We start from the raw sequence: 26,557 nt of genomic DNA, 5'->3' as shown, positions 1-26,557 counted from the left end.
GCGATTGCGATTTAAAATGTGATTATTGTTATTATAATTTTTTTTACAAATGTAAAGTGTGTGTATATAACATTTTGTGTTTTTATATTAATGTGACTAATAATAATTATTATGATTATTATTACTGGTAAAATATTTTAAAAAATAAGACGTATTACCATTACAATAACATTTTCATAATTACAAATAAAAAGAGTATGTCAGAATAAATATAACAATATAATACTAATACTAATAATTATTATTTTTGTAATATGCAGACAGCCTATAACTAAAAACATTAGAAAGGTCTAAGCCTAAGGAGTTATTGTAAAAAAATAAAATAAAAGATTTGTGTGTGTGTGTGTGTGTGTGTGTGTGTGTGTGTGTGTGTGTGTGTGTGTGTGTGTGTGTGTGTGTGTGTGTGTGTGTGTGTGTGTGTGTGTGTGTGTGTGTGTGTGTGTGTGTGTGTGTTGTTTATCTGTGATTTCAATTTCTTAAAGTCAGTCTTTAATATGAAATATGAACCTCTTGTGCATCCACTGTGGGGGAAAAAAACTCCTGTACATTGAAGAAAAACATATGTCCAATAAATTTATAATTTTTTAAGTTTATTAAGTTTTAAAATGTATTAAGTATAATTTTTTCTTATTATTGATTATCCAAAGTTTTTAATTCATACTGAAAGCTAGAGGGCACCCTTGAGCGGAAAACGCCACATTTGCCTCAGAGAAGTAATGACGTTCTGTAAACAAAAGATAGAGACGCTTTGATTAAACATGACGACAATAAACACGACTGCAGCAAAATGTGGTGTATTTGAGTTCTTCAAGCCGTCAAAGGTATTTTCATAGTAATAAAGTGTATTATAATGCAGTGCTGATTGACATAGAACGCATCATCTGCCTCACTCTGATGAGAAGCCACATCGGCTCACAAACACTCGACTGACGATATGAAGTGAGTTAAACATGTTATTAAACGTTGTCTGTTGCTGAACAGGTTTATGAGTGCTTCACTAGTTTGTGAAGATGTTTGACTTGTGTTGCTTTTTCAAACGCAAGTTATAAGCGACTCAAACTCGCAGTCTTTCAGACGGAGCAGCGTTTATCACAGAGCCGCTCTTCGCTAACACACTGGGCATTTATTTATTTAATTTATATCGCAGCCTTTGAGCTTTCATAATCGCACACAAGCCAAATCACGATTGCGGTTCGATTTCGATTAATCGTGCAGCCCTAATATATATATATATATATATATATATATATATATATATATATATATATATATATATATATATATAAACAACACTTGACTTAACATCAGTGTGATACAAACTGCCTAAAATGACAGAAAACAAATATGTGAAGAGTATTTTGACTGTTTAGTTTGTCTCACATGGAGAGGGCAGGTTAATGATCTATACTCGGACCAACCACCTTGGGACGATGGAAGCACTTTGGCTTCACTTTTCAGGATTTGTGTGGCCCATTTTTTTCATTTTGAGGAATAGAATCTCCTTTATTGCAAGTGAGATGGGTAAAAGCCTGCTCTACTCAACACACGCAATCTGCACTCATGGGGACAGGAGAGCTGCCAGTCAATAAATTGGAAAACAAAGTGAGTTACTTATTGAAGAAGAAACTTAGGCCCCATGGTTCAAGTGACCCAATTCCATTTTTTTCCTCTCATGTGGCACAGATCGGATATGACGTGAACGTGTAAGCAGGAAAAAAACCCTGCATGAATTCCGATATCCTCAGATCGGATTCTCATATGTGGTAATAAATCCGATTTAAATCCGATGTGCATTTGTGTCTGCCATGTAAGCGGTCAGATCGGATATTCCCCAGTAAGTGCAAATCGTACTTCATTGAGAAAGGGACGGAGGCGAATGACGTCAATTCAGGTGGACAAGAACTGCGACCAAGTCCGCAGTTTTCCCGCAGAATTGGGCTACTTTAACAGTTTTGAGTTGCAATTGTGCGGGTTTTGCTGTAAAAACCTGGCAACCCCATCAAGGGCTCTCCTCTTTTTCTCCACCTTACGAGAGAAATGTGCTGACCTTTTAAGATGTGTGGAAAAGTGCAGAAAGCAAAACATGGAATAATCATTTTGTCTGCGTTCATTGTCGCCATTTTACTTCCTTTTCCGGTTAAGAACGTCTTGGGCTGTTTCGCCAGTAAATAGTGTAAATGCAAATATTGGATACGGGGCACTTTTAAAAGATGATTGTGGTGTGGCAAGCAGCGGGACGAGGGACCGCGAGAGCGGGCCGGTGACGAATGGTAATGAGTACCAGCTGCGTGACACACCGGTCTCGTCTCGCGGCCAAGGGACGGGAGCATAAAAGGAGGAGCGAAGGCAGCGGAAGACGAGAGAGGACCAGGCCTGAACTTTACGTTATGTTTTGTTTACGTTTTTTTGAGGAGTGTGTGGGCAGTCGTCCGTGAGGGGCTTCCCGCGTTTTGTTATGTGGGTATTTGCGGGCAGTCGTCCGTGAGGGGCTGCCCGCGGTTTCCTTTCGTTTTGTTTATTTAATAAAAGTTGTTAAACGTTCGTCGGTTCCCGCCTACAAAGCTTATTACAATGATGTTAGCGGGTCATCAAAAAAATCCGATATAGTCGGAATTGTGCATCAAGACCTGCGGAGTAAATGCAGCCTTAGATATTTTGTTGTAAATTTAAAAGTAATGTGTTACTTAACCATTTACTTAAAAAAGAAATCTGATTACAGTAATGCGTTATGCTGAATTCACACAGGCGTCGGCGTCAACGCTTCTCATTAACTTTGAATGGGTGACAACATCAGACAATCCCGAACTGAATTAGGTTCAACTGTGGTGCGTCTCTGGTGTTGTCCACGGCATAATTTTTCAAGTGCCAATGCAAGAATCAGCCAATCAGAACTACCCTAGCGCAGAGACTATCCATTCATGCAACACCAAAAAAGTAATTTAATTGGCTGTTGGCCAGTCAGCACCAAGCTCTAGACACAGCCTCTGTCAAGTGTTGATGAGGACGTCCCATGTGAATTACCCCAACACTGGTGCTGCTCACCCCATGCAAACCCTCCGTGATGCCAGTGGTTAGCAAGGAGTTGCTATGCAGCGTTTTTGGGACATTGTGATGTAATACCTTTTTTTGCGTATTAGCTATTGTGTTCCAGTAAAGGTGTTCTGGATACTTGTTTTATCAGCCCCAAGTCTCTATGATAGCCTGAGGAATCAATATCAAATGTTGAGTAGAAACCGTCCTACATTTTATCTTCTCTCAAACGTGCATACGTGTGATTTAGAGAAACAATAAAAGCATACCTTAAAACATTAATGGCTTCAGGTCTCTGCCATGTAAATGCTGCCTAATTAATGTCATTAACATATAAAAGAGCAGCAGTCAACATCCAAATCCTTTACATTTCCTTCAAATAATCTACATTTCCAAATACCTGCAGTAGACTCTCTGCCACAAGGACAAGTGTGTACATCTGCTGCTCAGACCCTGAGCACTTTTCCGTGTCGAAGATAAAAAAATATGAACGTGGATTTTAGCACATGCACACTCTACGTACAAATCTGTTATACGCATGATTTATAAATGATACAGATACGATCTCTAGATGTGGCTCAGGTCTTTCAGCTGACTATTGCTCTGTTGTCAAATGTTTCTGACCTTGTGGGTGTTTGTGTGTTCGTGAAGGGGTATTTAAGAATGAGATATATTATCGATCGGCCTCCTGCATGCCACCAGCGACTGACTGGCAGTCTGCCTCTCAGCGTTAGACTCACTGATTGAGCAAAATGTGATACACACCGAGGGAGAGCGAGACAGAGCGACAGACAGGACAGTGCAGGACGGGGGGTGGGAAACCTGAGAACAAGAAAGAGCTGCAAAATACATCCTCAGTCACTCTGGGCTCAGCATTGGCTAATCAAGGGTTTTCAATGGCTGATGATGACATACAGTATATTGATAACACATTGACCAAAATATCAAAGCCATGCATTCACAAATGTAGACTTTACGGAGTTGTTCCAAATACATCTCTCCAAATGAATTCTATTAGACAACCGTTTAAGATTTATCCGTGGTTTTGAATTCAAAGGCGGTTGATAACGCACTTGACCTTCTTACCACGACTGCCTAATCCTCTCAGCAAATCTTCAGCGTTTCTCTTGCGTAGTTAGAATTGAGCTGACTCCTCATATCATTGATTTGTCCTGTGGGCTTCCTGTTATTCCGCTCACTGAGTCTGGCTTGTGTGCATCCTTCCTCTCCGAGACCTGCTTCACACATTTTTCTCTGCGCATGCTTCCTCGCTGAGCCCTACACACACGGCTTCCTCTTCCTCATACTTTATGTGACCTTGGTGACCAGTAATGATTTTGTGGCAATGGACAGTTGATGTTTTGTGTGAAAAAACACTAATTCATTTCCTAAAACTTGTGCATGGCACACATTAAACAGGGACACAAAACAGATGATACTAGCTCAGCAGAGTTCTCTCTCGACCTGAAAAAAGCATGCTTTTATCACTCTGAGAGAATTTAGATCTAGACTTCCCATAGCTCAAACACTAGAGCATGACACTAGCAATGACTCCCAGCAAATGCATGAATTAAAGGGGTACTTCAGCGCTGGGAAGATGAAACTGTATTTAAACTGGGTCATCAATGTAGTAGAAATGTGAAACTATTTTTGAATTTGGTGCCTTCTAGACTGAGAAAAGACAGAAAATGTATTTTTGTCTCATGGGGATGAAAGACTACAATTCCCAGAATGCTTCGCTGCCCTGTGAGGCCATTCCCAAAGCCACCTACTTGATTAATGTGACTGAGTTGAGGACACTACAATTAAAAACTGAACGTGTCTGTTCAATATAATGAGTGAGTCACGCCGGTGAGTATCACAGCACTGAGCACTAACTGCAGGAGTCAGATAAATGAGCTGATGAGCTCTCGTGATGAGAGCTGAGGTAATCGCGACTACACTCACGGCATACATTCACAACGCGAGTTCAGTCTGGCGCATTTCAGTTCATGCCTTTGCAAGCTTAACTTTCATAGAAATTAATTTGAGAAGTTAAAAGACTTACATTGCTCACCATAGCTCCGTTTAAATGAGTGCCTGTAGCTGCGAGCTGAGCTGTGAGTGTGATCTCCATCCCCCATGCGCGAGTTCAAAACATGCGGAAATGGCTCCCTCTGCTGGCTGTAGTCTTTAGCCTTATTCCAAACATTCCTCCTATGATGCAAATATCGTCAATTCGCATCATAGGAGGAATTTTTCCAGAAATAAAATGCATAAATCTCTTGTCTCAGGGGGATATGAGGGGGGAAAGCACAATCATTTGAAAATATTCCAGGGTTTCTACTGATACAAGGCCATATGCTAATCGCTGAAGTAACCCTTTAAGAAAATGTTTAGCCGCTTTGGATAAAAGATGCATAAATATCCCTTTAAATGCAAATGTTTTAATAGAACAATTACCATTTGGAACATGCTTCTTATAACAAAAAGGCGGCATGTAGATCTGTTGTAGTGTATGTACTGGGCATTATTCTAAGGGGATGTTAACACAACAGTTTTCCACTAAAAACAGAATGTGCTTTTTCCGTCATTTACACGACAAAAGCGCTTTGGTGTCCTGAACAGTGGCGCCTCCAGAAATGTTTCATAGGGGTGGCCAGATGGGGCCACTTAAAATCTTGGGGTGGCACACCAAAACTAGAAACCATAATTTCAGAATTGTATTCTACTGGTGTAGTAAACCGGCCTGTAGCACGTCACGACACATAATTCCGCGTCGTCTTTTACTAAAAAATATTTTTTAACTTATTTACTTACCAGTAGTCTTCGTCTTCTAACGTTAACTTCTTTTAAAACTGTTGACTGACGGGCATGAGCTGACCTGTTGCTGTCTGAGCGCGCAAAGTTTATTAATAAGTCTATTAATTTATGAGGCTCTTCAGTTCAAATTATCCAGTACCAAAATAATAATACTCTTTATTTTTTCCAAGTTCATAAATTATTTTCAAAACGGATTTGAAAAAAAAAAAAACATACACACAAAATGACTTATTTTAAATATAAAATATATATATAAAAGTCTTGGGCATGTCAAAGATTTGTAACAACTTTAGCTTTGATGCATTGTTAGTTTTTGTGCAGCATCAGATTTTTCCTCCCTCATTTACTGTTCGTGCCTGTTTTTGCCCCATTGACTTCCATTATAGCCAAAAAAAAAATATTGGAAAGCCATGACACCATATACTCATGCATTCTTGTTGGTGGTTTTCCCTTTTGGGAAGAGGTAAAATGTGTAATTTTTACAGTTGATAACCAGGTGGCACCATTAACCCTTTAGATAGGCCTGTGCTGAAGAAAAAAGAAGAAGCTTAGTTTCTGGCATTTGTACAGAGTATAATAACTGCATATAAATGAGGGATTAAAAAAATGTAAATCTGATGCTGCACACAAACTAACAATGCATCAAAGCCAGTGTTGTTACTAATCTTTGACATGTCCAAGACTGTGATAAAAGGTCAAAAAATATCCAGTCCATCACTTTTTATATTGAAAATAAGTTATTTTGTGTGTATGTTTTTTTTTTTTCAAATCAGTTTTGAATCCGTTTTTGAAAATAATTTATGAACTTAGGCAGTTAAAGATTGATAAGAGTGACAATGAAACAATGACAGCAGCTCAACAATAAACATGGAATCAAGTATACAACAGAACACATTTTAAATTATTTTACTTTTGATTATTTTATTTATTTCTGAAGATCTCTTTAGTAGCCTGTATTGGTGTACTTTAAAGGGATAGTTCACCCAAAAATGAAATTTCTGTCATCATTTACTCTCCCTCATGATGTTCCAAACCTGTATGAGTTTCTTCGTTCATAAAATAATATATTTTGAAGAACGTTTGTGACCAAATGTTTGCTTTGGGGGCAACATTGACTTCCATGGTAGGAATGTGTCTTCATATGTGTTCTACATAAAGAAATGCATACAGGTTTGGAACAACTTGAGGGTGAGGAAATTATGACAGATTTTTCATTTTTGGGTGCACTGTCTCTTTAAGCAGTCATTCTGAACCAGTAACCACTTTACTGACAATTCTGAAATTCAAAAATGTTTAATCTTCTTTATTAATTTACTATTATTACTATATTATTATGTAATTATTTGTCTCATTTTAATCTAAATATTTTTTTAAATATCAAACTGCTAAATGATAAATTGATAACATTAATATGCTATAATCTATTAATTAACCGTTCTAATGTCTAGAAAAATAAGTCTGCCAAGCTCTGATAATGTATGGAATATTATATTATCCATTAAAAAAACAATAGGCCTACCTTTAGTTCACGGATGTGTCTGTCATCGCATGCTTTCAGTCAGACAGACAGAGACACTGAAATGCTTCTCTGCAAAGGGTGCAGTTTGTCTTAGGTTCATCTTAAGTTACTGGACAGACCCACTCATGATACCTTTTTTTCTATTCAGCCCTATATCTGGAAATCTTCGCGTTCAAACTGTGGACGCGAGCTCGACATGTTTTTTAAAAAACGCGCAAGTTTCCAGCACATGCTCGCGAGACTCCGTCGCTATGGCAGCAAAGCGCCGCTAAAACCCAATATTGTGCATCGCGTCCGTATTGGTTTGATACGGGACGGGTCATTTTGCTTATTCTAAATATTGATTGGGACTAGTACCTAGCGTCCCCCCCAAACCTACGCCATGGCCAGCGGGGTGGCCAGGGCCTGGCCACCCCCTGGTGGCGCCACTGGTCCTGAAACTGCTAACTTCAGGGTACGATCCCATGACAACGCGGTACTAAAAACAGAAACGTTTTCCCAGTGTGTTATTCGTGAACAAAGGACAACATTGTCAAAAAGATCCCCTTTCACACGGACTTGTGAAAACCCCCCCACATATCCCCCTGAGACAAGAGATTTATGCATTTTATTTCTGGAAAAAAAGTTTTTTTTTTTTTTTTTGGCCAGAGGCTAAAGACTACAGCCAGCAGAGGGAGCTTTTTCTGCATGTTTTCATCCTGCATATGGGGGATGGGGTCACAGCACTCAGCTCGGGTATTCATGTAAACGGAGCGGAGCGGTGCGGTGCGGAGCGGTGCGGTGCAGTGTGGAGCAAAGTAAGTGATTTAACTTCTCAAATTAATTCCTTTGAAAGTTGAGTTTCCAAAGGCATGAACTGGAAACACTCCAGACTGAACATGTGCTGGGAATCTATGCCGTGAGCGTGGACGCTTTTTCCTCAGCTCTAATCACGAGAGTTCATTCAGCTCATTGATTACGGTGAATGTAATCTGACTCCTGCTGTGTTTGTGCCGTGACCTCAGCGGCTCAATCACATTATATGAACAGACACGTTCAGTTTTTAACTGTAGTGTCTGTTCTCTAACTGAACTGTGGCTTTGAGAGTGGCCTCGTAGGGCAGTGAAGCATTCTGGGAATTGTAGTCTTTCATCCCCATGAGACAAAAATACATTTTCTGTCTTTTCTCAGTCTAGAAAGCACCAAATTCAAAAATAATTTCACATTTCTACTATATTAATTAACCAGTTTAAATACAGATTCATCTTCCCAGCGCAGAAGGACCCTTCTAATGTTACTAACTAAAGAAACACTACATGCCTTAAAGGTGCACTATGCAACTTTCCGTCCACTGGAGGGCTCCTATTCTAAACAAAAGCGTAGTTTGATGACGCCAAGTGTGAGCACAGTATCTTGGGATATGTGTTTATGAATGCGGTTATTAAAGTTACTGTAGTGTGAAGCAGAGCAGGACCGAGTGTTGTGGAGCTGAGCACGGCCGCTGGAGCGATTGTTACACATACACGGCTCGCGATCACCGGGACTTTTATTATGACAGGACACAGTCGCTGGGCGCCTGTAGTTTCCAGTTATGATTATAAGGTAAAGCAGCTCTGTTTATCATATTAGATACATTTAAGTGTGTTTAAAATTATGTTATGACGTTACTCTGTGCGTTCGCTCGGCGCTGCTGTGACATGTTCACACTGCTAAGAGAAAAGCGCTTCTGCCAAATAAAACCGAGGGTAGCGCAGATATGACGCCATTGACAGGCTACTCCCTCAAACGCTATGCTGACACGTCCCGGGTTCATTAGTTAAAATAGCAATTTTCTCACAATTTACAAATAGTTGGAAACATTTGGGATATTGTAAGAACTCAACTGAACAAAATATATAATACTGGCCTAGTGGTTTTTGGATATTTTACTGCAAAAATACTACATAGTGCACCTTTAATGGCCCCAATATATGCACGGTCAAGTTCTTTTTCGTTCTTCGATTAGGGGTAAAACAAAGTTCGAAATAAACACGACCAGCAACGGTTAGATGCATATGTCAATATATGCAGCACACATTCCTCTCATTAACAAAATACATACAACAAAAATGAGAAAACAGCAAACATTTTTAATAAATCTGATCATAGCAACGTGGATATGGTTGCACAAGCTCTGCAATTCAGCCTCTAGTAGTACATTTATTTATAAAGAACATTATACACTAGATTGCTAAAAATTAAGCATTTTACCATATTAAACATGAAAAACAGTCAGTGATGGAATGTAACGAAGTACAAATACTTCGTTACTTTACTTAAGTACATTTTTCACGTATCTGTACTTTACTTAAGTAGAATCAATAGTGCATACTTTTTACTTTTACTTCGTTACATTTTGCAGCAAATATTTTACTTTTTACTCCACTACATTTCTACAACGTTTCGTTACATTTTCTGATCAGTTTCAGGGCTCGAGATTAAGGTTTGTTTGGATAATTAATGGATAATAATAGGCTAATGTATGAACTGACGGTTGCACTGTTGACAATCGCGCAGCGATTAACTCTTGAGAAGAAATGGAAACAAACCAACGCCGCTCGTACAGAGAATACCAGTAACATACTGCAGTAAATATTCAAAATGTGGAGGTTTTTATATTTTATAACGTATAATACAGTTTAAAACATCACATGACAGCCCAAGAGTGCTGTTTTCCTGAATACCATCACGACTGAAAATGTGACACTGATTTCATGACAGTTCCATAAACAATTCATTAAAATGAGTCACTTACATTTTAGATGCAATATAAACTGCTTTTGTTCTATTACAGCAGCGAACATATTTCCAAGATCAGATCATATTTCCACATCAGAACCACAACGCGTCTCACCGCAATAGTGTGTTAATGAATGATTCAACGTTTGAATTAATCAGTTGAATCAAAGATTCAATAACCTGTTCGTAAACGACTGCCTCATTCATGAACGAATCAGCCGTTTGAACGAACCGATTCAATGACTCACTCATTAAGACCTGCCGCCACCTACTGGTAGTTTAGTTTCATGTTTAAACATTCTTTCCAACGTTTCTTATAGTATTAAAAATATATAGTTAAAACTATCTCATAACATGATTTAATGCAGTTGTAATTTGTCAGTGTAAATGATTTAATTTAACAACCCTATAGCGTTATTCTAATTTAATTTATTGATTAAATTTAAGAATATAAAAGGAAAGCTGAAGAATATCCTATATTTAAGATTAATCCTCATAAATATGAAGATTTAAATACATCAAAGCTGATGAAAATGTTACTTCTGAACATTGATATTTAACTCTGCAGATCGCCCTGATATTGTGAGTCAGAATGTAAACTGGGCAACGGATGATACGCACAATTAGCCTTCATTAACCCAAAACTAACTGAATTAAAACAGCCCATACTGTTGTCTTCTTTTTAATTATTAAAATATAGACAGTAAGAGAATAAAATTGTTATAAAAGTACTTTTACTTTTAATACTAAAAGTACATTTAAAATCAAGTCCTTTTTTACTTTTACTTAAGTAGGATTGTTGTTGTAGTACTTCTACTTTTACTTAAGTAAATGGCTCTGGTTATTTGTACTTTTACTTAAGTACTGAGATTCAGTACTTCCTCCACGAATGAAAACAGTGTCAGTGTTTCTACTATAAAGCAGTTCTCCAGTTTGTTCAGGTTTTCATGCACGGACGTCTGACCTCTATGGACTCAACACACGAAATGAACCAGAAAAGGTTATCATGTGAAAGAAGGCGGAGCCTCCACGCACACCTACTTTAGTGTTTACCAGCCATAGCAAACTTTTCCTGAAAGCAAGCTGTTTCGAACTCCCAAAACAAACTCCAAACGGGGACTTTAGACTGTATGCACCTTCAAAAGGTCCCCAAAACGCTGTTGTCATGTAAATGAATGGCCAAAATGCATTAAAATCTTAACGTTTTTAGTTGAACACAGACCCTCAAAGTGCAAGTTTTTGAAAACACCGTCTCAGTGTAAACTACAAAAACTAAGTTTGTCTGAATGCGAAAAACACAAGAGAAAAACTTTTCTTTTAGTACACGGTTGTTGTGTAAATCTAGCGCAGGGTTGCAGGATTGGGCTGGAACTATGAAAACTGAGCAGTGTCATACGGTCATCCCTGTGTCAGCCTGTGCTCTACACTACAGCTGTGGCAGGTGGACAAAACCCATACACTTCACAAAACACATTTGCTTCTGTTTCAATCCCACGGTCAGCGTTTAGTCATTTAATCAATAGTCTAATATTTCCATAAAGCACTAAGATCTAAACGAGCCATGCCATGCATGAATGAATACAATACTGCTTACACACAGTACATAGTGTAATGGGGCCTACTAACCAAAAAACAACACCAGGAAACACCAATAACTAGAATGTGACAATTGTGCAAATTATCTAGAAGATTAATATTTAACTGCTGGGTGTTGGTATACTATATCTCTTTTGTTTAACCACTTTAAATCATTTTTTAAATTGTTATTTTATTTCACTAGTTCAGTAACAAATAAAGCAAAGTAAATAATCCATAATTGATTAAAAGCTTTTTTCCCTCTTTTTTTTTAAGTAGCCTAATATGTAAATATGTAATACTTTTTGTAAATGGGTTCCAAATGAGATACTACCAAAATGTTTTCATTATATTATGGTTTATTTGGATAAGTGTCTGTTATTTCAATGTCATTGGTTATTGTGACAATTGCCACACTTAAGCCGACATTTTTAGAATTTATAAAAATAAAACACAATTTGTATAGATTATATTGTCTTACATCTTTCCTGTCCAAGAAAACTATGACAATACAATTAGAATGGCCTTTATTTCTGAGTATAAATGTCAATGCTTCACAAACATGTTTTGTTATGAGCCGGTTTATTTGGATTCAGTCTCACCTTCTGAGGTGGGGTGCCCACGGCCATTTCGATGTAATACCCTTGTCCTGACTTTCCACGAAGGTTGTCAATCATGTTTACAAAATTCACCGCACGGACTCCTCTGCGTGCCCTGGCGGCTCTCGAGGGGACCCGGGCGGCCGCGGGCTGTGAGAGGGGCCCCTGCTGCAGGGGGAACCGGAGCAACACCGAGCCCGGGCTGCCAGCCGAGGAGGTGACCGGCAGAAGGGCCATAAATGACCACGAATACAGAAGCAGACGCGGAACTTGCATCTTCCCAAGCTATAAATTCTCTTTGTTTACTTTAGAACGCGTCAAGTGGCGGATCTGCAAGTTCTATTATGGCGTCATAATGCACAGAATGCCGACAACAGAATGCGCAAATTCCAAATCCCCGCGAGCACTAAAGGACATTCGGACTCGTGTTTATTATCCTTCGTTCTCTCCATCCTCCGCATTCACAACCAACGGCAACCATTCCTGTTTTCCACATTCTTCTTTCTTATTTATAATAATTTTAATATGGAGATTCCGAACTTGATGTCTTGCAAAAGCTCCCCGCATGCTCTTTAAGAAATGAACCGTTAAAACGAGCGATCTTCTATTTAAATGAATGCAGAAGTAGAGCAGGTGGGCGACGCTCGTTTAGAGTTCTGTCGTTGAATGTCTGCCATTGAAATGTGCTCGACGTCGTGTTCATTCAGAGCGATCTTTTGCTCTTCGATCATTTGACGGCGCAAACCTCCATAATCCGCATCTATATGTCCTCAAACAGCTCCTGCCTCCTCCATCTTCCCTGCATCCGCACGCACTGTGGCGCTGTCCGATACCTGAATTAATCACCAGGGTGAATCGATTCCCTTGAACGATTCGATTCAGAGCGATTCGTGAAGCATTCGAATCAGAGCGGGTTGAAGTTATTTTTTATTATTTTTTTAGGTGGGCCCACAAGCAACACACATTCCACGCAACATTTAAGACAAATATGCTACAATGATACCTAGCGAAATATCGCAATCCCGAGGTTAGATACGGTGAATCGTTTTGTTGAACCGGTTCATTGGAGCAAACCGATTCGCAAAGATGAATCTGATATCCTTTACACTAGCGTAGCCTATGAGCTGACTCCAACCAACACACACACACACACACACACACACACACACACACACACACACACACACACACACACACACACACACACACACACACACACACACACACACACACACACACACACACACACACACACACACACACACACACACACACACACACACACACACACACACACAAATAATGGCAAGCGCTGGAATGATGCATCATGGGCCTTGCAGTTTATTCATCAGACTAATTTGTTGTAACAAATAAAAAAAAATCATAATTATTGTGTCTGTTTTCATGGCAATTGTTTACAGTGCCTCAACTTTTTCTTTCTTTCTTTCTTTCTTTCTTTCTTTCTTTCTTTCTTTCTTTCTTTCTTTCTTTCTTTCTTTCTTTCTTTCTTTCTTTCTTTCTTTCTGCCTCTGTGGTCTAAAAACACACCATGTCAATGATGGTCACATCAAAAAAGGGAGGCTAATGGTCACTAAAATTTAGTGTGAATACAAACACATTTTTACAGTGAAAGTGTGTGCATGGCAAGATACAAGTAGCTAAACATTTAACAACTGTTTTATGGTGGGTATGTTAAATGACAGTAACATACAAACAAGAGTAAATGTGTGCATACAACTATAGATCAGGACGAGTTTTACCATTTTTATTTCCTTAAACCCATAATAATTTAATTATTGAGTTTATTTAAATAAAAAGATCAATCCCCTGCAAAAAAAAATAATAAATACAAACTACAACAATATATCCCTCTGTCTATCTGTCGCTCAGCTGCACAAGTGTGTTGTTAGCCGATCAGGCTTCTGTCTGCTCTGCTCAGGCCGTCCCACTGGCAGGGCAATGTGAAGAACACAGGGGTGCTGTAGAAATGACCATGAGACCCTCCGTCCCTCCTGTCTGTGCTGCAGTCCATCCCTTCACTATATGGCAGCGCTGCTTCATCCATCGCTGTCTGTAGGGCCGGATCATGAGGGTTTGAACGGACTGCAAAGGGACAAACAGAGCTTTACAATAAACAAGATTAACTCTTTCCCTGCCAGCATTTAAAAAAAAAAAGGTTGCCAGCCACCACCAGGGGTTTGGACCATTTTTACAAAAATGTTAGCCTGGATGCCAGCCGAATTTAGCCCAGCCACAACATTTTTAGGTCGGGCAGTTCGGTCTGGCCTTGCTCCATAGAGGAGTAATTATCCCTGAACAGAAACTGTTCGGACCAATGAAATCATCAGGGCGGGCTTTAGACGATGACGGACAGATGATCAACAGTAACATAATCATCACGTCATCAAAGGAGCTTGCCTTGGATTATATTTACTCGAATCCTAAACGGAGAGCTTGTTTGTATATGCATTCACCTTCACTATTTCTCTCAAAGATGACGATCATGTTGGGTAAGTGTATCAATAAATTATTTTATTTTTTTACAACACCGACAAAGATTGTTTATTCCAGCGCGTGTGAAAACAGGGTTGCCAAGTTTTTACAACAAAACCCGCCAACTACTAGCCCTAAACAATGGCTTCTCGTGGGGTTCTCCGTGGGAAAAATGGTGTTTGGGGGGGTAAAATGTGTGTTATTTTGGCATGGTTGCCTGCTAAAATTCGCACTTATGGGACTATATTTCACATAATAGTCGCTTCAACCCTTGGACATATTTACATAACCACGGAAAAAAACGCGGACTTGGCAACACAGTGCATTTGAGCTCTGTCTGTTGACAATGCGTCGTTTTGTTGCTCTGATTGGTTTGCTCTATTGGGCTGTGATTATGAGGCGTGTTTCAACCGAACCAGGAAAGACATCAATTGGATAGACCTTTGTAGGTCTGTCCAATTAATGTCTTTCCTGGTTGGGTTGAAACACGCCTCATAATCACAGCCCAATGGAGCGGTTTCAGACTCATATTCTGACTAGAATTGAGTATGACCACGTCAGGCTACAAAAATGTAATAGTCCATAGAATATTTTTTTATGAATGCAATATATAAAGAAAGCTGACCCTTACAAAAACAAAAAACAAACACAAACAAAAAACATGTTTTATTCTAGCTTCATGCAATAATTTTTTTTATCAACTCTTGATATGGGTAAGTATCATAAAAAAGCAACACTTTGAACAAAAAGCAGAGATTTTTTGTTGTTGTTGTGGTTGTTATCAAAAACTGCATTCAGATCAGATTCAGAGCGATGATCAAACACAGATGGAGTAGATGGAGTCCATCAACACCTCTAATGCTTCACAGTCCTGTAGCTCGTCCTGGGTCTTATTCGCTAACATTAGGCACTTTTGATTTATATGGTGTTTAATGTGGATGATCACGTTATTTTACAAATGCATCTGCTTACATAAGATTGCCTGTTTGTTTTTGCATCTTCCTCGTGTGTATGATCTGGAGATTCTGTACTCATCTAGCAGATGCGTAATAGCGCCCCCTTGCATCTGACAGTAAAAACACGAAAACCCGAAAATGTTTGTTTGGCAGGGAAGTAGCCAGAAATCTAATTTGCAGCGAGTGTCGTCTAGCAACTCTCCGTAGACTTGTGTGCTGGAAAAACTAAACTCTGATCAGGCCAATCAGATCGTGTATAGAGTCAGTGGGCGGGCTTAACATAATAATGGCAGAGTTGTGGAGGTTCTGCGTGCTTCTTGTAAACACAGAAACTGGCGAACGGCGGTCTTTCGAATCAGCTTTGGCCTTGACTCTGGAAGACTTGGAGTTAAGCTTTTCTTTGAGAAAAAAACAAACAACGGCACTGAATTCTCATTTTTTAAGAAGGGTAAATGTGTTCAGAGTTTTACCGACCAGATACGGCTCATTTTAACAGTTTAATCTATCAACTAGCTCCGCATCATGTTGCTCTGGTTGGTGTAGCGCTTTCCTATTGCTTGCAGAGGGAGTTTGAAAGACAACCGTTTATCCGCCCCTCGGATTGAGCTGTCAATGGGGAGTTTCCAGACCAAACATCATGATGTGGGTCTGGTTTGTCAGGCTAGTAGGGAAGAGTTCTCACACAAATAAATTCTGTGTTTGGTGGTGAAAGAGTTAAAGATTCACAAATAGAGACTGCATACAATAAAAGTCACTTGTATGAAATTGCAACTGGTATTTAGATGCACTCATATGAATGTGGAGACTATTTTTACTGTCCTTTTTTTGTTCAATTATTTTTGTTCAATTATGCCAAATGTGTGCATTTTTTCCCCTTTTTCTTTTCCTTGCGTATTGTTGTTTACAGTAGTTATAAAAATAGCTATGGCAATGTCAAGACGAGTCATGCATTTGTCTCCAAAATGTTGGAAATATAATCATCCGAGTGAGTGCACTCACGCTGTGGCTGTGGTTGGTGTCGTGGCCTCTGGTCTTCACGCACAGCGCCGGTCACAGATGTTCCCTCAAATAGGTTCCAGGGCAAAGACAGTCGAGGGGATTCTGTTTGGCATTGAGCTGAATGTCTAAGATTAAAAATAATTATGCTCTTAGCCATTTGACAACAGCTGTAGATAGTATGACAATTACAGAAAGTGACATCAACCACAAAAATCTCTGGTCTAATGTTACAGAGCATAAAACATTTACCTGGTTTCAGAATCTGCTGTGCGAAAGCCTTTGGCAAATGGGTTGCAAGCGATCTTCAGCTGGGTAATCTGTGACAGGAAAGACATGAGGGCCATATAGACATCCTGCAACTATATTGCCAAAAGTTTAGGAACGCCTGCCTTTATATTCACATGAACTTTAATGACAACCCATTCTTAATCCGTAGGGTTTAATATGAAGTTGTCCCACCCTTTGCATCTATAATGGCTTCAACTCTTCTGGGAAGGCTTTCCACAAGGTTTAGGAGTGTGTTTATGGGGATTTTTGACCATTCTTCCAGAAGCTTATTTGTGAGGTCAGGCACTGATGTTGGATAAGAAGGCCTGGCTCACAGTCTCGGCTCTAATTCATCCCAAAGGTGTTCTGTCAGGTTGAGGCCAGGACTCTGTGCAGGCCAGTCAAATTCCTCCACACCAAACTCGCTCATCCGTTTCTTTATGAACCAACGCTTTGTGCATCGTCCATCACATTGTCAGGCAGAAAAGCGTTATTGGTCACTCCAGAGAACACGTCTCCACTGCTCTAGAGTCCAGTGGTAGGAATACAAAAAAAAAAAAGTGTACATGCACCATGCTTGAATAACTAAAACTTGCATGGTGTTGTCCTTGTTTTTCTGATTGCTTCTATTGCTCTCCTCATTTGTAAGTATCTTTGGAAAAAATGATTTTGTCTGCAAAATGATGAATTGTAAATGTAAATATGGCGGTGTGCTTTACACCACTGCATCCCACGCTTTGCATTGTACTTGGTGATGTAAGGCTTGGATGAGCTTGGATGAGCCTTACAGCTCTTGGATGAGCTGTAAGGCTTGCTACACACTGCTCTTGAGCTAATCTGAAGACTACAGAAAGTTTGGAGGTCTGTAGCTATTGACTCTGCAGAAAGTTGGGGACTTCTGCGCCTCAGCATGTGCTGACCCCGGTCTGTGATTTCACGTGGTGAAACTGTTGCTGTTGTTCCCAATTGCTTCCACTTTGTTTCCACTTTATTTAATTATCATTAAATAACAGTGGAGATGGAATATTTAGTAGTGAGAAAACTTCATGAATGGATTTATTGCACAGGTGGCAACACTTGAGTTCACTGCGCTCCTGAGAGCGGCCCATTCTTTCACAAATGTTTGTAGAAGCGTCTGCATAGGTGCTTGATTTTATATGCCTTTAACGATTGAAAAATAACACATTTATTGAATTTGCCTTGATAGCGTTTTTCAAATATATTTAAATCATTTTGCCCGTTGTAGCCAACATGCACAAATATAAAGACAAAAATTGATATTCCAAAATATATAGTCTTTATTTACAAAATGAACACATGAGAGAAATGTATGGAAGCTTGTTTCCACCACAGAATAAAAAATAAAAAGATAATTTCAACTTTTTATCTCACAATTCTGACTTTCCGAATCGTCAGAATCGTGAGATATAAAGTCCTAATTTTGTGATTTAAAGTCGCAATTGCTTGATATAAGGGCAGAATTGTGTGATATAAACGTACAATTCTCGCAATTGCGACATTTTAAAGCTCATAATTCTGAGGGGAAAAAAAACTGAATTGCAAGAAATTGCAATTGTGAGATAAAAAGTCGCAATTATCTTTTAAAATGTTTTATTTTGTGGCAGAAACAAGTTTAGGTTTTAGGGTTCAGGTGAGTAGAAAAAGTTGACGTTCTCGCAGGTTTACTTCTTTAGTCAGCAAAATGTATTTTGTGCAAACATTGAGAAACAAGTGTTTGCAGATATTAAGTAGACAGTCTACTTATATCTAGTTTAGATTACACAATACTGAGCACATTTAGGAGCAACATTTCATATAGTAAAAAGTCTAAAATGGACCTTTGAAATAAAGTGTTACCGAAATGTATTCGAATTAGTTAGCCTAGACTACTTTATTAACACTTGAGCTTAATAAAAGCATAATAACTAATTGAATCCTGATGGTTAGTCCTAGGCTAATGGGCTGTATGAGGAATCTGTGGGTGGATGTTGGGTGTTTGTTACCCTGTGGTTCTGGTAGGCAGTGACTGCGATGAAACGGGTTTCAGGGAAGCTGAAAGTGCAGAAGTTGCGGTGAGCGAAGCGCTGACTGTTTCTGCTCCTGTCCACCAGCACCACGTGCAGTCGCGGCTGGTAACGGTGCATAGAGTTCAGGATCATCTACAGACACATGCACAAGTATTTGAAACTCTACAGGAAGCTAGACACTTATGTACACTTGCGTGCGTCTCTTACATGGCCATTATCGTCCAGCAGGTTGTTGGTGAGTTTGAGGCGGTCAAATGAGACCGTCTGTTTGATCCACTGGGCACCCCGTGCAGGTGAGTCTGGATGGAAGTGCACTCGTCCCGGCGCTGCTATATCTCCACGTCCCGCTACTAACCAGGATGAGCTGTGGAAAGCATACCTGCACATAGGGAAATCAAAAACGTCCAAATTATGTAAACTCTCAAATCAATACAGATTCAACATGCTTAAGACCAGGGTTTCAGCTGCAAAGTTCCCAGTCAGGATGACCGTGAAATGGAAGAGGTCAACAACCCCATACTTTAAGCATGAAAAAAATACATAATTGTTCTGTAAAATTTGTGTTTAAATAGTTTGTAGTGTCCTGTTACAGTGAATGTCATTTGAAGCTGCAATCCATAACTAGTTTTGGTTAAAAATGATCCAATTCAATTTGAGCAAGTATATAACTAGCCAGTGTTCAAAACAAATCGCCTTTCCTTAGCCCGATTTACTATGGTAAGTTTGTAATAATGTGTTATAATTTGAGTGGTACTACTGGGTCACAATTTGAACATGCCGTTGTTCGTCTTTGCATCATTACGTCACGTCTGTACACATAAAGGAGGAGTCCGGCTAGCAGGCTGTCACATGTGAAGATGCTGCAGGTGGCGGATCATTTGTAGCATTTTCTCACAGCAGCTATATCATTAAGAAGGCTAATAGTGGAGATTTATTGTAAAAAAAAAAAATCTTATTTGGTCAGAGCAAAAGTAGCAGACATGTTACTTATTTAGATTACATTTTCTGGTGTTTATTTTGGTCATACTTCTAAGCCATAAAATCTGTGATTCTGAAGAACAGAATCCAAACCGGTGCAGTGAATGAGAGCCACACACACTTCTCAAAACATTAGATTCATCCACTGAGGAGCCGCGCTGATGCACAATGCACGTAAAGATGATAATTCTGCAAATAACTGCAATTACAGGTTTCAAACAGAGATGGCGACGAAGAGGCAGCTTAAAAAATATTTAAAAAGAGTTGCTGTGTCCCAATTTGCCTACTTATACTACGTCCTAAAAGTATGTACTCTTTTTGTGAAGAAAAAGTATACACTTTTGAGTGTGTAGCAGAATAGCATCCCGTCACCGTTTATCTGCTGTCAGTCCTCGTCAGATTCGTCAGAGTTCAAATCCTCCACATTCAGTTTAATCTCCTGCCGTATCGGAGAGAAATGTAGCCGCTCGTTGATCTGCCGTGTGTGTGTCTTTGTGGGTCAGAGACTCTCCTCCTGTGTTTGCAGTTGAAATATAACGATGCATTTAAAAGTTAATGGCCAAACGTGTCATTACAAAAGTTCACAATGCTGCTGCAGGTGAAATATAATGTGGATAACACTGAATAAATATATTTTTGTTGGGTTAAATACTGATAATTGGTCACTCAAACCCCTTTATCTAAACCTCTCTACTTAAAGCAGCACTTGGTAACTTTTGCTCTCGGGATCCCCCTACAGTTGGGAAAAAATAATGTCCTCAACTACTGTCGTAAGCTGTCATCCTACAACAGGGGACGCCATCGCACGTGCATTTGTTGACATGACAGCCCTGATAGCCCTGAACTAGTGATGTGCGGGTCGTCTCATAACCCGCGGACCCCGTATATCTATTTAATGGTCGCGGGTGCGGGGCGGGGTTGTAAAAATATATACAGTGGTGCGGGGCGGGCCGAATAACTTCATAAAAGCGTCCCCGCGGGTCGGTGCAGCACTAACAGTTCCCCTGAACACTGCAGGAGGAGTTCACATGCAGGTGTTCTTCTGGCGGCGTGTGTGAAATGTCTTCATCCCAGGTACATTCAGTGGCTTATGTTTCAGCATGTCATGAATATAATTTCATGGGTTTGATTTTTTTCAAATGCCAAATAATCGCGATGCTCACGTTTACAAGCCAGCGTCATTATAGTAGTCTATTGGTTAGCGTTTTACAGAATCTATATGATACTTCAGTTCAATGTTTGAGTGGTCGGTAATCACCGTAACAAGCAGGACAGCATCGGTCGGGCGCGCCTCCTTCAGCTCACGCCGACGAGCAAACGCTGGTCACATGTTGATCCTCGTCCTGCCTTTAATCCCATCACTTTCTCGTTTCCTCTTATTGCTTTTCTCCAACAAAAACTTTTCTTTCTTATTTGTCTGTGCTGCTTCGGACATGACTATATTATCTGACGAACAAAGTTGGGCTCGCACGTCCGAATGTAAGGAAGTGTGTGTGTTGGTGGAAGTGACGTATATGCCGTAAAGCAGTCGAATTTTGTAGTTCTTTTTGTTCTCGGGTTACTACCCGAAACTTAAAAGTACGATTAAAAACGATACAGACCCCATCAAGCCATGGCAGACGTGTCATTCAACATATTGTAAGTCGATGTATCATCACAAGAGTCTTGAAAATATATTATGAAGGTTGAAACGTTACCTAGTGCTGTTTAACCGCCGGACTCGCACATCCGCCATGTTTGTAGTTTTTTAACACTTTTTATCCACGTTTGTAGTTCTAATCGAATCCTCGCAACTCGCAATGGGTTGTGGGCAATATCAGGCGTTAAGAGTGTGCGTCAAACTATACTTCGAATTCTGACCGGAAATAGTAAACCATCCGGGTATTTTTTGAAAACCATTTTCAACATACTACGATTTGGGACATACTAATTCTATTTTCGAATACTATTTAGTATGGATAGTATGTGAATTTGGATGCAGGGAGTCTTTTGGCATCTCTTCAAACTGGTCTTGGCATTATGCTAAATTCATCAAAAAGGTTTCTGTTAAAATACCTGTATCGTTTGTCGTCAACAGGAATAAAGTCCATTAGGAGAACATATTCTGCTGCTGGGTCCATGCCTGAAATGTGTACTTGAAATGTAGGAAACATCCTTCTGTATAAATACAAACAACATGAGATTTGACATGCATGTAAAAATATTAATAATGCTAGCAGTGTATTAGTGGTGTTTTCCGAGGCAACCACCATTATTACCATTGCTCAAATCTCTAACCTTAACTACTGCCATGATTCCATTTATGAGGCCATTAGGACAACCTAGAAACCACTCATAACATCTTTGCTACCTCACAAAACACACACACAATACCCTAGAACCACTTTTTTTCAGACAATGTAAATATGGAATTACACAAGAAATAATGCTTCTAGATGTCGTATTAGCAGATGTGTAGTAATTGATGAAACCTTCCAGCTTTTGTTACAATCATTTCGGTGCCCAGCTGGTCAAACTGCCGCCACAGGCTTTGCATTTCCAGCTGAACTCTGACGCTGGCAACTTCAGGCGCTTTGCTGCACGTCGGCCCATCGTCTGGAGAACACGGCAGGACCAGAGAACCAGCCTGCGACAACTCTGAGATTTCAGATACTGGCAAAAGGTAAAATGATTAGATGATCAAAGACCAACTGTGACAAATGTCCACTGAAGTTGAAGTGAGAAACCATGTGAGGTTTATTTCAAATAAAACATGAACAAAATACAAAAGAAACAAAGACTGAACATGGACATGGACTAAACAAACTCACCAACAGCAGGATATAAATACAAAGCTAGACAAGAGACAATAGTGACATTAGGGCTACATACACAGAAAGACTAATGAAAGCAATGAACAATGAGAATGTGACACATAGACAAGGGAACCAATCAGAACATGACACATAAGACTAGGAAAGCACACTACAAACAGGAACCATGACTATGAAAACTGCTAAATAAAAGACATGAAAACATAAAACAAAGTGAATCAAAACCGAACATGACACCAAGATACTTTGTTTTAACAAAATGTAGAGAGATTTAGGCATAAAATGAAATGAAATGAAAAACTTTTATACTGTGACATATTTTCAAATTAAACCATTTATCAAACAAGCAAAAATATAGCAAATGACTTATGGTTAAGATTTTGATTTCAATGTCATATATAAATATTCACAACTAAATCACTTACAATAAGACGAGTAACATTCAATAAGAAAATAAAGAGGGTCCATTTTGATTTCAAGACCAAAAGATGCTAGGATTCTCTGAAATTTCTCTGAAAGCACGTTTCAGTATCTTACTGTTTTAGGATGCCAATATATTTTTTTACTTTAAAACAAGATGAAAAATACAATATTTTATATTTTACAAAGTACAAATAAAGGAAAATATGAATATTACCATTCATCATTACTGCTGTACTCAGGAAACCTGGTCCAATATCCAGTCGCATACACAATCGAGCTCTGCGTGTGTCTGAATCCATGCATCTGTGGCGCATGGCGCTGCAGTCGTGGCTTTATATATAATTTCTGAAAGATCTAATATGCAGTATTTCTGCACCTCATCCATATCACTCTTTCACAACCCATGACCCACAATGCCCACCAACTTACTCTGTATCACACTCGGTATACACAATTATTTGTTAATTATATACACCTCACCCAAAAGTATTGACTGTGAACAGAAGAATCTTTTGGTCGTGGCAGCAACTGATCGATGCTTCATTGTCACCCCTCCAACACTCAACAAAAAGCTAATTGTACTTTTACCTCCATTGTTCAGATGGAAAAGGTTTTCCTGCAAGGTCATAGTGATGACCTTTGATCCAGGATTACTCATTTAGGGACTGAATAGCTCTCCATGTGCACTCTCAACTGAGCGTTAAGGTCCTGACAAGCAGTGAAGACGGATCTGTTAATAACGTCCATTCACATTTATGGATGAATCATATGCTCTTCATATGAAATACTGACTAGTTTTACCAAAGGCATCCCATCACATTTTGGACCATTTTTTGGATTTGATTGCAAATCTAGACACTGGTGAATGGTTCTGAGACTGGATTATCAAGTTCTAACTTGTCAATAAGCCTGAATAGCACAGGATTGTGTTTTTCATTATAAAATTATGGTTTAGTGTTGATAAAGTCTTGCCTGAGGACATTAATATGGCCACCCCATCCATCTTGCCCTATTACTAATCAGCAACAAATCACTAAACCAGGATATATTGATCACCGGTGACACATTTTTCTAATCAACTCATTAATCAGATCTAACGTGTAAAAAAAAAGCATGTACTCTATTTATTTTAAAGGCCATTGTTGTGCATTTGTATGAAACAAATGTTTACCCATAACACCAACACTTTTATTTAATTTTTAAAAAAATATATATGTTATTTTGTCATGTGTGATATGTTTAATTACATTATATATGACATTAAAGGGTTAGTTCACCTAAAAATGAAAATGATTTCATTAATTACTCACCCTCGTTAGACACCCGTAACACCTTCGTTCATCTTCAGAACACAAATGAAGATATTTTTGTTGAAAGCTGAGAAAGGCTTCAGAAAGGCCTCCATTGGCATTCAGTACATTTCCCCTCACAAGACCCATAAAGGCACTAAACACATCGATACAAAGTCCATCTCACTAAAGTGGCTGTACAATAATTGTACAATGCGATGAAAATAGTTATTGTGCGCACAAAAATCTAAATAACTACGTTATCCATCAAGTTATTGACATTAACTCGACACATGCTTGAGAATATGACGCAGCTCCGCCGTTCATGACCCAGAAGAGAAGGAGCCGCTATCACCTGAGTTCACATCAGAGACCTACACAGAAGACAATAACTTGGCGGATAAAGTCATTATTTAGATTTTTTTTTGCACACAAAAACTATTCTCGTTGCTTCGTCAAATTATTGTACAGCCACTATAGTGAGATGGACTTTGTATCGATGTGTTTAGTGCCTTTAAGGGTCTTGTGAGTGGGAATGTACTGAATGCCAATGGAGGCCTTTCTGAAGCCTTTCTCAGCTTTCAACAAAAATATCTTCATTTGTGTTCTGAAGATGAACGAAGGTGTTACGGGTGTCCAACGACATGAGGGTGAGTAATTAATGAATTTTCATTTTTGGGTGAACTAACCCTTTAATGATTTTTTCAATAATGATTATTTCAATAAAACATCCAGATTAGACACATTAAGACATTGAAGAAATAGCAAGAACGTTTTTTTATTTATTTATTTTTATTAGTTTTTATGATTTTTATTTTGTAAGTTTTTAAAAACAAAGCAGCTTAATTTTTTTGCAAAGCATTGTTTTGATTGAACAGGTTTCACTGTTCTTTTATTCATAGTTGTGTTTTTAGCCCAATATTATGGAGCCCCGCACATGACATACAGTAAAAAACTAGTAGGCTAAATCGTGCGCACAATTTACTATTTGTGCATTGATAAAATGTAAATGTCAAAAATGACAAAAAAATTCACAAATGCATAAGAGCATCTCTGACATCCTTAAAAATACCCTCGAATTGAGGCTTCACCCTCTTGCCAAATTCGGTCATCCTTTCATTCATCTCTCCAGATTGCACCATCTTGCGAAACTTCAGGTCTCTGCGCTCTAGCTCTTCCTTACATTCATAGATGAAGTTCTCCAGGTTGGTCCTCAGTTCCGAGAGCTGCACCATTAGTTTTTCACGCACAGCCTCCACAATGGGCACCAGCTTGGACTTGGTCTCCTCCCAGTTGTTTTCAATCTTCTCCTTTAAGCTGCTGACCATTGGATCCAGCTTGGTTCTGAGTTCCTCATAGTGCCTACGCTGTATGGCTATTTGCTCTTTAAGGAAAGGCTTGAACTCATGCCTGTACTTCTCGAAGTGCTTCTCCAGAACCTGCCTGATCACCTCATTCTCTGGCTCGAGCTGCTTGCGGAGGTCCTCGATGTCCTTGGTCCATTTCTCGCGCATAGGAGCAGTGACTTCTAGCACAAAAGTAGCAAATGGGGTTATGGCTTGAAGGCAGTTTAGAAAGTAGCCATGGAGGTTGTCCACGGCCTGGCCCAGGAATTTCCTAAACAGAATGAGGATTTAGGTTGGTTGTCACTGGCCCCATTTTTGGTCAGACATATCAATGGCACCAATTACAACAAGACTATTTATGCTATGTATGAATCGTTTTTATTTTGGCAGTTTTATTACCATGCTACTCTGTAAGTAAATACACTGTTACTTTCTTACTTGTAGTCTTTGAACTCTCTGTCATCGAAGTGAGTGAGGACCTTGTGTGTGAACTGCTTTAGCTGATCTGCATAAGCCTTCACGTGATTCAGCTGTGATGGAGCTTCATCCTGCAGGAAACGGGCCTGGCAACCTGGACGAAGGAAATATCTCTTCATAAGCTTGAGTTTGGGAATGAAGGGCTGGAAATCAGATGATTTTCATTTTAAAGCAAAATTTTAAAGGGGTCACAAGGATTCAAATTTT

At 39.2% G+C, this 26,557-nt stretch overlaps 3 protein-coding genes across 8 annotated transcripts in view; all 3 read right to left on the bottom strand.

Moving 5' to 3' along the window:
- bace1 (beta-secretase 1) overlaps nucleotides 1-13,108 on the bottom strand; it is a 28,951-nt gene extending 15,843 nt beyond the window's left edge. The window contains exon 1 of the mRNA XM_067449980.1: nucleotides 12,286-13,108. Within this exon, the coding sequence (XP_067306081.1) occupies nucleotides 12,286-12,558 (273 nt within the window). The 5' untranslated portion in view covers nucleotides 12,559-13,108. The remainder of the gene's footprint in view (nucleotides 1-12,285) is intronic.
- Nucleotides 13,109-13,627: 519 nt separating this feature from the next.
- Nucleotides 13,628-24,575, bottom strand: LOC137084055 (T-box transcription factor TBX1). Of its 3 annotated transcripts, none has more exons than XM_067449982.1 (7): nucleotides 22,474-24,575; nucleotides 22,058-22,159; nucleotides 19,232-19,403; nucleotides 19,001-19,156; nucleotides 16,980-17,047; nucleotides 16,731-16,855; nucleotides 13,628-14,385 (listed from the first exon to the last, which is right to left on the bottom strand). In XM_067449982.1, the coding sequence occupies exons 1-7, from the start codon at nucleotides 22,536-22,538 to the stop codon at nucleotides 14,189-14,191; spliced, it is 885 nt and encodes a 294-aa protein (XP_067306083.1). In that variant the 5' UTR covers nucleotides 22,539-24,575; the 3' UTR covers nucleotides 13,628-14,188. The 3 variants fall into 3 exon arrangements, with proteins under 3 accessions (XP_067306083.1, XP_067306084.1, XP_067306082.1); XM_067449983.1 differs by having other exon boundaries at nucleotides 22,058-22,160; nucleotides 22,479-24,575; XM_067449981.1 differs by lacking the exon at nucleotides 22,474-24,575 and having other exon boundaries at nucleotides 22,058-22,392.
- A 606-nt stretch (nucleotides 24,576-25,181) lies between these two features.
- Nucleotides 25,182-26,557, bottom strand: part of LOC137084065 (apolipoprotein A-I-2-like) — a 46,502-nt gene continuing 45,126 nt past the window's right edge. The window contains exons 2-3 of one of the 4 annotated variants that reach the window (XM_067449996.1): nucleotides 26,312-26,444; nucleotides 25,182-26,144 (exon numbers count right to left, since the gene is read on the bottom strand). In XM_067449996.1, coding sequence (XP_067306097.1) covers nucleotides 25,559-26,144; nucleotides 26,312-26,444 — 719 coding nt within the window. In that variant the 3' untranslated portion in view covers nucleotides 25,182-25,558. Of the gene's footprint in view, nucleotides 26,145-26,311; nucleotides 26,445-26,557 lie in introns of those variants that run through there. The other 3 variants (XM_067449999.1, XM_067449998.1, XR_010906689.1) reach the window with 3 other exon arrangements.

This window comes from Pseudorasbora parva, chromosome 8, assembly GCF_024679245.1.
Source record: "Pseudorasbora parva isolate DD20220531a chromosome 8, ASM2467924v1, whole genome shotgun sequence".
In the NCBI taxonomy this organism is placed as follows: domain Eukaryota; kingdom Metazoa; phylum Chordata; class Actinopteri; order Cypriniformes; family Gobionidae; genus Pseudorasbora; species Pseudorasbora parva.
Note: the sequence above shows the minus strand (reverse complement) of the source record. Positions and strands in the feature narration are given on the sequence as shown.

What these genes read in the sequence shown, in the direction of transcription:
- LOC137084055 (XM_067449981.1), bottom strand. Translation starts at nt 22,263, where the DNA reads ATGGTAATAATGGTGGTTGCCTCGGAAAACACCACTAATACACTGCTA. An exon ending in ACAGCAGATTCTGAAACCAG is followed by an intron (nt 16,856 to 16,979) that starts GTAAATGTTTTA and finishes TTTTAATCTTAG; the next exon opens with ACATTCAGCTCAATGCCAAA. An exon ending in ACACCAACCACAGCCACAGC is followed by an intron (nt 14,386 to 16,730) that starts GTGAGTGCACTC and finishes GTCCCTTTGCAG; the next exon opens with TCCGTTCAAACCCTCATGAT.